The sequence below is a fragment of the Sapajus apella genome, unplaced genomic scaffold, assembly GCF_009761245.1.
Source record: "Sapajus apella isolate SASKATOON/1434 unplaced genomic scaffold, GSC_monkey_1.0 scaffold33, whole genome shotgun sequence".
Lineage (NCBI taxonomy): Eukaryota > Metazoa > Chordata > Mammalia > Primates > Cebidae > Sapajus > Sapajus apella.
In genome coordinates this window covers 12,154,897-12,165,861 of record NW_022436973.1, presented here as the reverse complement: position 1 = coordinate 12,165,861, position 10,965 = coordinate 12,154,897, and the positions used below count along the sequence as shown (strand labels likewise).

Here is a 10,965-nt window from a genome sequence, read left to right as displayed (position 1 = left end):
CTCCCCCACTCAAATACTTTCATCTCACTTAAAGCAAAAACCGAGATCCTCCCCGGGGCTTGCAAACTGCCTCCCGACCTCTGTCTCGGTAGCTGACTGCCCTGCCCTTGCCTCACTCAAGTCCCATTGGCCTGCTGGTCCTGGAGTAAGCCAGACACACTCCCGCCTTAGGGCTTTGCACCTGCCGTAACCCAAACGTCTGCATGACTCGCTTCTTCCCTTCATATTGGCCTTTACCCAAAAATCTTCCCTAGCTACTCCATCTGAAATTTCACAGACACACATGTAACCAGCATTTCACATCCGCCTTCCTGGCTTCTTTTGTTTCTTCTCAGCATCTATTACTGTCTAACGGAGCATATTTTACTTATTTATCTTGTTTTGGGCCTGTTTTCCTCTCCTAGAGGGCAGGGACTTTGGTCTGTTTTGCTCACTGCTGTGTTCCTGGTGTCTAGAACAGTTCCAAACACATAATGGAAGCTCCCTATGTTGAATGAATGAATGACTCTCAGACCTTCATCTGGGATAATTTTCCTTTTGCCTGAAACACATCCCTTTAGACAATGTTTCTCAACCTTGGCTGTACATTTTGTACATTTGAATAGCCTGGGGACGCTTTCTTTTGGGGTGGGGGGCGCTACAGAGTATCACTCTGTAGCCCAAGCTGGAGTGCAGTGGCAAAATCTCGGCTCACTGCAACGTCTGCCTCTGGGACTCAAGCAATTCTCGTGCCTCAGCCTCCCGACTAGCTGGGAATACAGGTGCATGCCACCATGGCCAGCTAATTTTTTGTACTTAGTAGAGACAGGATTTCACTATGTTGCCCAGGGTGGTCTCGAACTCCTGAGCTTAGGCAATCCTCCCACCTAGGCCTCCCAAAGTGCTGGGATTACAGGCATGAGCTACTACACCTGACCAAAGCCTGGGAAGCTTTTAAAAAATCTTGTTGCTTGCCTTCTGTAAAAGGATGTTGCCAAGTGGGGAAAAAAACTGTTGCTTAAGCCACATCTCATGTCAATTGATTCGGAATGGCTGAGGATAGGAGCCAGGTGTCAGGAATTTTTGTTAAGTTCTCTGGTGTTTGCAATGAGAAGCCAAGTTTCAGAACTGCTATTTTAGAATTCTCCATCGGGATAGTTGTCTGGTGATAAATGTGCTCAATTTTTGCTTGAAAACTCTTTTTTTTTTTTTTTTTTTTTTTTCTTTTTTTTTTTCCTTTTTGAGATGGAGTCTCACTCTGTCACCCAGGCTGGAGTGCAGTGGTGCAACCTTGGCTCACTGCAACCTCCACCTCCCCAGTTGGAGTGATTCTCCTGCCTCAACACCACCCCCCCCCCCACCACCACCACCAGCAGCTGGAACTACAGGTGCACGCCACCACGCCTGGTTAATTTTTGTATTTTTAGTAGAGTTGAGGTTTCACTATGTTGGCCAGGTTGGTCTCAAACTCCTGACCTCAAGTGATCCACCCTCCTTGGCTTCCCAAAGTGCTGGGATTATAGGCAGAAGCCATAACATATTTTATGACCTAACCTTAAAAGTCATACTTTCTCATTTTACAATATCATTTACACTGCTCAGCCCAGCTCAGGGTCGGAGGGAACTATACGAAGGCGTGAATACCAGTTGGTGAAAGTCACTGGGGGCCATTTGGCTGTCACATATGAAGTGAGATGATGCAGGTAAAGCACTCAGAGCCATGTCTGGCATATGCTATGTGCTCATCCCAATCCGTGTCCTGGCTTTGCTCTAGGCAGGTGGAATCTATGCAGGAACAACTTTCATTCAGTCATTCCACAAACATTTATTGAGCACCTGTGTGTACCAGGCACTGTTCTAGGAACTGGGGGACAGTTCTAAACAAAACATAGTCCCTGGCTTTATGAAACTCAAACTCAAAAATGCACAGCCTGGTGGTGCTAAGTGCTGTGAAGAACCATAAAGCTAGGTAAGGGAAGAGAGAACCATGAGGAAATGAGGCCTGGCTGTCTTTCTCCGTGGATCTGGTACAACTGTAGTGGTGGCTTAGATTCTGACCTCTTGTAAAGCCCTCTCTCCCCTGTGAGTGCATCCTGGCATCACAGACATGTAAAATGTGTACCCATTTTACACATAGGCTGAAGTCAAACTAATCCAAAGAAGAGCTGAAATAAGATTTGAGTCCCCAAGGAGTCTGGATTTCTTCAACTACAGAGGTTCTCCAACTTGGAGGCCCAGCAGCATCACCTAGGGAGCTTGTTAAGATGCGGAACTCCAGATGTTCTGACTGAATCGGTTGGGGGAGGGTCCAGGGATCTGCATTTTAAACAAGCACCCCAGGGATGGATGCAGATCACCCAATCACATTTGAGAAATGATCTGGTTGGGGGTAGGGGCTCCTGCCTGTAACCCCAGTGCTTTGGGAGACGGCTAGAGGATTATTTAAGGCCAGGCATTCAAGACCAGCCTGGGCAACATAGTGAGGCCCCTGTCGCTACAAAACATTTAAAAAAACAATTAGCCAGGTGTAGTGGTACTCAATTGTACTCCTAGCTACTCAGGAAACTGAGGTTGGGGGATAGCTTGAGCCCAGTTGTTCAAGGCTTAAGCAAGCTATGATCATACCACTGTACTCCAGTCTGGGTGTCAGAGTGAGTCCCTGTCTTTAAAAAAAAAAAAAAAGAAAAAGAAACCCTGTTCTGAGGGCTTAGCGGTCAGGCAGAGCTTTAGGTTCAGCCTCAAGTGATGGGCAGGGCTTAGCCATGCAGAGAGAAGGGGAAGAGAGGGGATCCAGAGACACCAAGCAATTTTCCCAGGGGCACACAACCTGTAGGGACAGTTTTAGGTGCACAGTGATCATCTTATTTGGTAGCTCATGCTGTACAGTAATTCCCCACCCCTGCCCCCATGATCTGTGGTTTTACCTTCTGCAGTTTCAGTTGCCTGCAGCCAACCACATGATGAAGTCTCACGCCATCCTGCACTATTTCACCTAGGAGGTGAATCATCCCTTTGTCCACTGTATCCAGGTTGTAGACGTTAACCACCATTAATCATCAACATCATTTGCTCCTGACATCCAACCATGGACACTGTCACGGCTTCATGATGTTGGATCACCTGAAGGAGATGATTCTCCTGAAGTATCATCCATCCCTGGGGTGCTTGTTTAAAATGCAGATCAGTAGTAGCCTAACACTAGATCACAATGCCCATGTCATTCATTTGCCTTCATCTCATTATGCAGCTATTTCATTATCTCCCATCATCACAAGAAGGGTGAGTACAGTACAATAGGAGAGACCACATTCACATAACTTTTATTACAATATACTGTTATAACTGTTCTATTGTTATTGTTATTTATTCTTACTGTGCCTAATTTACAAATTAGGCTTTATTGTAGGTATGTATAGATAGGAAAAAAACATGATATATACAGGATTCCGTACTATCTGTGGTTTCAGGCATCTACTGGGGGTCTTGGAATGTATCCCATCGGATAAGTGGACCACTGTATATTGAAAAACAAGACCGCACATTATTTCCATCTCCCATAAAGAGAAATAATCTATTTGCCTGCATCCTGAATTTGACATGGAATTTGACATGCTATTTGAAATGCTTTGACACTAGTGCAGTTTGAACATTGGAGTTTGTCCTCTCTTGTTGCTTTCTGAAACCCTGAGACCACCATAGGAAGGAGTGGACTATGCTTATTGGAGGCTGAGGCCACGTGGAGCAGAGAAAAACCTTCCTGCAAAAGTAGACATTTGAGCTGCTTGCTGCCTTCAGCTGCAGGAGTGACCCAGCTGAATCCAACCCAAATTGCCAACCCGGAGAATCATAAACCACTGTTTGGGGTTTGTAATGCAGCAGACTGACATGACCTCATTAATGGTGGAGAATATTTTTCCTCCCTTCTCTGGTGGCAAGTTTTCCTTAGTCATGGGAATTAACACTATCTACCAGACAAAGTCCAAATCTGAAAGACAGCACAAGAAGCTTAATTTCTTGCTCAATGAAATCCAGGGTGGATCTGGTGGTTCTCCTCTAGCTTGTAGCTAAGGGAACTCGTGGCTCCAAAGTGACTGTGGCAGGGGAAGAGAGGGATGAGACTCACCAGCTCTCCATTGCTTCAGCCTGTTACTCCTACACACAGCACATTGGTCAGAACTAGTCATGTGACTGTAAGGGAAGCTAGAAAATGTAGGGGAGCACCTGAAATATTGGGATGCCTGTCTTTGCCACAACGAACTTCCACAAATATAATTATGTCATTTGCATGGTTATCTGTTTAACATCTGTCTCTTCTATTAGGCTGTGAACCCTTGAGGGCAGGGGCACATATGTCTTACATGGTGCCTGGGCTGTAGTAGACATTCAGCGGTGATTGCTGAATTGCTAAATGAATGAATAATCTGGCAGGTCACAATAGGATCTTTTGTGTTCAGCCCCCAGTGGCAGAGATAATCCTCAGGTAAATTTCTAACAGTCCTTCCCTTTCAGTAATATACCTGTACTAATTTGATAGTGTAAAATTCATATACAATGATGATTAAATGAAGACAAATAGAACACAAAAGTCCTCACTAATTAGGGTCAGGGTGTGGTGACATCCACTATTTGATGAGTGGATATTACATTTTATTATTATTATTATTTTGAGAAAGAATCTTGCTTTGTCGCTCAGGCTGGAGTGCAGTGGTGCAATCTTGGCTCACTGCAATCTCCCCTTCTGGGTTCAAGTGATTTTTCTGCCTCAGCTTCCCAAGTAGCTGGGATTATAGGCGCACACCACCACGCCCAGCTATTTTTGGTATTTTTAGTAGAGATGGGGTTTCACCGTGTTGACCAGACTGGTCTTGAACTCCTGACCTCAAGTGATCTGCCAGCCTCGGCCTCCCAAAGTGCTGGGATGACAGGCATGAGCCACCACGCCCGCTGATATTACATTTTTTAATGGGCAATTTTCATGTGGCTGCATCTGTGCAGCCTTGTCAAAAGTTCTGCTTCAAGGCAAAACCAGATGAGTCTTTTTCTCTGTTGTGAGGTCTTGGATGAGTCTTCTACTCTCTCCAAAGCTCATTTGTATTACCTGTAAAATGACAGAAGCATCTACCTCACTGAATTGTTGTGAGGCATAAATAAGTCTCTGTGTAATGGAGTAAAGTGTTGGCACGGTACCTGCCCTTGGCAGCCCTTCCGTTCCTCTTGCTCCACTAGTAGGTATCAGGCCAACTTTCAACTTGGAGGGAGCTGGGACAGGGTCTGTTGGAAGCTGGGAGGGGCAAGGTAGAGGTCAGGGGCTGCCCCATGAGACCCTAGATACAACTAGGCTCTGTTCTGGGCAATGCTGGGTGCACAGAGATGAGACTGACTTGTCCATGTCTGCATCAGTTAGCTTTCAGTGTAAAACAAAATAGCCTCAAATTAGTGGCTTAAAACCACAATGATTGGCCAGGCACAGTGGCTCACGCCTGTAATCCCAGCACTTTGGGAGGCCGAGGTAGACAGATCACCTGAGGTCAGGAGTTTGAGACCAGCCTGGCCAACATGGTGAAACCCCGCCTACACTAAAAACATAAAAATTAGCCGGGCAGCCGGGCACGGTGGCTCAAGCCTGTAATCCCAGCACTTTGGGAGGCCGAGGCGGGTGGATCACGAGGTCAAGAGATCGAGACCATCCTGGTCAACATGGTGAAACCCCGTCTCTACTAAAAATACAAAAATTAGCTGGGCATGGTGGCGCACGCCTGTAGTCCCAGCTACTCGGGAGGCTGAGGCAGGAGAATTGCCTGAACCCAGGAGGCGGAGGTTGCGGTGAGCCGAGATCGTGCCATTGCACTCCAGCCTGGGTAAGAAGAGAGAACCTACGTCCCAAAAAAAAAAAAAAAAAAAAAATTAGCCGGGCATAGTGGCGCCTGCCTGTAATCCCAGCTACTCAGGAGGCTGAGGCAGAAGAATCGTTTTAACTTGGGAGGCGGAGGTTGCAGTGAGCGGAGATTGCGCCACTGTTCTCCAGCCTGAGTGACACAGCAAGACTCTGCCTCAAAACAAACAAACAACAAAATAAAAAATCCACAGTGGTTTTATTTAGCTCAATTAGCTCATGACCTTGAGGGTCACTGGGCAATTCTAGTGTGGGTCAGCCTGGCTGATTTCTGCATCGGCAGTCAGCTGGAGGGTCGGTCGCCTGGCGTCAGATGATCTAGGGTTACCTCTCTCGAGTATCTGCAGTTAGCAGGTTGTTGGCTGAGCCTCCTCACTTCTGCACATTATTTTCCCCACGATCCCCTCCCTCTCTGAACCTGGTTTTGCTCAGGAGTCACTCCCCCTGCTATATGACGCACGAGCTCCACCTACAGTTCGACGATTGCCGCGGTTAATGTACGCACGTGCTCCACGAATGTAAGCTGGTGATTGGTCAGACATGGGCACGTGATGCAGTTCTGACCAATAAGATGTGTGGGAAGGTCGGTCAGAAGCGCTTCTGGGAAAGCTTCCTCCATCCCAACAAAGAGATGCGGGAGCAACTTTTATTGCCGGCTCATTATGCCAGGGGCTGCTTGTTCTAAATGCTTTACACAGAGTACTCACTCAGGTTCTCATAAATTAGGTACTATTATTGTCCCCCATGGTACAGATGAAAAATCTGAGGCACAGAGTGATTAAGAAACTTGCCAAGGGTCAAACAGCTATTGAGTGCTGGAGCCAGGATTTAATTCTGGGCAGCCTGACTCCAGAGTTCTGAGTTCCCAGGTAGTACAATGCCCCTGCCTTCTTCCTGTGGCCACGGACCTCTCTAATGCGACACCTGCTGTAGCCATTGTGCCAGCAGTCTTGAGGGACAATACAGCCAAGAGACAGAAGGAGCCTGGAAAGCCGGGGTCCTGCACGCAGCCTGGAGTTGAAGGGACCAGCACTGAAGCCCACCCTATCCACTGACTTCTCGCTTTCTGTGAAACATATTTCCATCTCGTTGAAGCCATTTTGACTCAGAAAGTACCCTAATAGAGACACCGCTGCTGCCAGAAGAAACAGAGGGAGTGCAGGAAAACCTGCTGGGCTCCAGGTAATCTGTTCTCACAAACCACTCGGCCGAGGTTGAGACACAAGTCCACGGCTTTTCACCATGAGGGCCAGTTTTGAAGGCAATGAAAACTGATAAAAGATGGTTGGAAAGGATGGAAGAAATCGCCTAGATAAATAGTATTTCATAATTCTCCTTTATTAGGCACAGGTGAAAATACATACTCATGGTATCCAAAACCTAGAGTATCGACCTGGGATTGTGGGCCCCAACTGTTCCCAGAACAGTCCCACCTGGGACTTTCCAGGTGGCCACAGGACAGACCCTGCCAAATCCTGTCCCTCAACCTTGGTGCTCAGGTCAGAAGCCCTGTGGTTGACAGGCCTGGACCCTCATTCCAGAACATTCTTGAGTTAGACAAGAACTAGCCTCATAGTTTGGATTCTTATCTCTGGCCCAAATCCTGGGCTTGGGCCTGGAAAGAGAATCTCTTGATCAAGAGGACAGAGATGCTGGGAACACAGGTCCCAGAGTGAGCTGGGCTTGGGTCCTGAATTTCAGGGGAGCGGCCTGGAGCCTTTGGCACAGGGATACCTCCCTTTCTCTGAAAAGGTACAAGATATAAAGGCAGCTGGTTTGTTTGTGAAACGGATTGTCCTTGTACAGAGGTGCCTGAACACCAGCACCAGTGGAGGCTGACACTGGCACAAAGTGTACCCAGTGTAGACAGTGACCGATGGCCATAGAAAAGTGTTGTCAGCTCAAGAATGCCAGTTTGTCATCTCTGTGAGCAGGGAGTATTGTCTCCTGTGCTCACTGCTGTGTTCCCAGCACCTAGAACAGGGCTTGGCACTTGATAAGCATCCAAGCAGGAATTGCATGTGTGTGGAACAAAGCAGGTGTGTACACAGCACACTCCACGCAGGCTTCTGCCTTTCTCCCTTCTGGAAGGCACTGAAGGTTTGGCTCAGTTCAGAGACAGGAGAAAGCTTGGAGCCACCCCAAACTCAATCCACTTTTGGGAGCTGAGCATGTAGTTGGGTGGCCCTAGCCATACAGAACCAGTTCTCTGTTTTCCTCTTCTTCCTTGGCTTCATCCAGCTCTGGTCCATCAGGGACCACCTGATCAGCCTCCCAGAGATGGGATCGGGTTGGGGCTGAGGGGATCGGGTCCTCCCGCAGCCAGGGGTGCAGGAGGATGCTTGTGGCTGTAAGCCGCTCAGCTGGCTCCCGACGAAGGAGGCAGCGAACCAGACAGCGGGCAGGGGCTGAGAGGCCTGCAGGCAAGGCGTAGGCCCCACGACGGATCTTGCCAAAGAGCAGGACAGGCTCTGAGTCCTGGAAAGGGTAGTGGCCGGCCAGCATGGTGAAGAGTGCCACGCCCAGGCTCCAGACATCCGCTGCTTTGCCTGAGTATGAGGCCCGTGAGCTGAGTATTTCAGGTCCCACATAGGCTGGGCATGCGTTCTTATCCCACAGGGAATCATCCGGCCCGGTCAGCACACAGGTGTCCTCCAGGTTCTCCAGCACCAGCTTCTTCCTGGGACATGGGGAGAAACATAAGGGCCCTACCCAGAGCCCCCATGCCACCACCCCATACTATCACCTTAGTGGCACCCACTTTCAAGTGCCTGCTGGTCTTTGACAGACACAAGCCAGTCCTTTGATGTCTGATCCTGTTTTACAGAAAACTAAACCCAGGCTCAGAGAGGTTAAGTCATTTTTTTTTTCTTTTTCTTTTTCTTTTTTTTTTTAAAGACGGGGTTTCACCATGTTGGTCAGGCTGGTCTTGAACTCCTGACCTCAGGTGATCCGCCCGCCTTGGCCTCCAAAGTGCTTGGATTACAGGCATGAGCCACCACGCCCGGCCGAGGTTAAGTCATTTAAGGCCACAGAGCAATTAAATTTAAACTAACATTCTGAACGGAATAAATTTCTCAACAGTCCCTTGGGAAAGGGACTGATGGGGCTAAGAGAGTTAAGCCTCTCTTAAACCACATGCAAACTTAGGGTACAGGCAGGTATAAAATGAAAGAAACAGGAAGTGTGCCAGACATTTCAGCGCAAGCCCTGCACCTAAAAAGGGCACCACTAACAACACATTCTAGGGTTTATCAAGTGTCCGCTGTGTTCTTCGCCCTTGGCCCAGCTTATTACCTGGCTTATGTCATGCTATCCAGGCTACAACCCGCAAGGAAGACACCATTTTACAGCTCTAGAGCATCAGCCTGGGATGGGAACCCTGATTCGCAGATACCTAGAGCCAGTGCTGTGACCCACTCTCATAGTTTTCAAGATGGCCCCATGTTCCCATTCTTTTCCCCAAGGGAAATCAGGAATCCTATTTTAATGAAAAAGTCCCCATTTAAAAAATATTGGCAACCAGTTTCAATAAAAAACACAAACAGGTGAGCAGGGCAAAAAGAAAGTGTGTGTAAGGCTGGGCGTGGTAGCTCACGCCTGTGATCCTAGCACTTTGAGAGGCCGAGGCAGGTGGATCACTTGAGTTCAGGAGTTCAAGACCAGCCTGGGCAACATGGTGAAACCCTAACTCTACAAAAAATACAAAAATTAGCCAGGTGTGGTGACTCGCACCTGTAGTCCCAGCTACTTGGGAGGCTGAGGCAGGAGGATATCACTTGAGCCCAGGAGGTGGAGGTTGTAGTGAACTGTGTTAGCTCCACTGCACTCTAGCCTGGGGGACAGAGTAAGAACCTGTCTCAAAAAAAAAAAAAAAAAAAAAAAGTGTATCCTGCCATTTGCAATTTCTGTTTTAAACAACTCCCACAGAGCACTCTAAGATGACTTTAATAGTAATCATTCTGTTACCACTGCTATTAATTTCTTCTTTATAGCACCACTTCCTGGGTGTCCATTGGCATTTCACAAATACTGACCAATCCTATGAATCACAGTATTGAGGGATGAGGAGTGTCAGCATTATTGGCCTATTTTACAGATGAAGAAACAAAAGCTCAGGCAGTTGAAGTCATTGCTCAGGGCCAAAAAGCTGGTAAGAAGCAGAACCCAGGATTTAAACACAGGTCTATCTAACTCATGGTACCTCTTCTACCGATGATTCTCCTGTGATTTTTTCTTTTCTTCTTTAGAGACAGGGTCTCACTCTGTCACCCAGGCTGGAGTACAGTGGTGCAATCCTAGCTCACTGCAACCTCAAACGTCTGGGCTCAGCCTCCCAAGTAGCTAGGATCACAGGTGTGCACCAGCACCCCTGGCTAATTTTTCTAAATTTTTGTGCAGATGGGGTTTCACTATGTTGCCTAGGCTAGCCTCGAACTATGGTGTTCAAGCAATCCTCCTGCTTTGGCCTCCCAAATCACTGGGATTACAGGTGTGAGCCATCAGATGATTTCTTGAAAAGAGCAAGAAGCACGTTCTCTCTTCCAGAAGGTCTGGGGTAGTTGTATCTACTCTGAACTTAAAATATGTTTGAAGTTATGCATTAGCTTAAAAATCATAAATTTGACTTCTTTAAAAAAGGCATGCTTCTTTTACTATAAAATGTAGAAGGAAATATTAATAGAAAATCAGCCTTTGGGGCTAGGCGTGGAGGCCCACATCTATAATCTCAGCACTTCGGGCCAGTACAGGCAGAGCACTTGAGGTCAGGAGTTCAAGACCAGCCTGGCCAACATGGCAAAACCCCATCTCTATTAAAAATACAAAAATTAGCCAAGTGTGGTGGTGTGTCCCTGTAATCCCAGCTACTCAAGAGGCTGAGTCAGGAGAATCACAAGAACCCAGGAGGCAGAGGTTGCACTGCGTCAAGATCATGCCACTGCACTCCAACCTGGGCAACAGGGCGAGACTGTCTTAAAAGAAAAGAAAATTAGCCTTCGGCAAGCACCACAGTAATAACTGCTACAGGCAAGATGGATGGCTGCTAAAATTAGTGGGTGAAAGTTGAGGAAAAACAGGATATTTATATGCTT

General features: G+C 47.5%; 1 protein-coding gene across 2 annotated transcripts in view; it reads right to left on the bottom strand.

Moving 5' to 3' along the window:
• Positions 1-7,192: 7,192 nt before the first annotated feature.
• TRIB3 (tribbles pseudokinase 3) overlaps positions 7,193-10,965 on the bottom strand; it is a 24,371-nt gene continuing 20,598 nt past the window's right edge. For both annotated transcript variants that reach the window (XM_032295348.1, XM_032295349.1), the window contains exon 4: positions 7,193-8,552. In XM_032295348.1, coding sequence (XP_032151239.1) covers positions 8,060-8,552 — 493 coding nt within the window. In that variant the 3' untranslated portion in view covers positions 7,193-8,059. The remainder of the gene's footprint in view (positions 8,553-10,965) is intronic.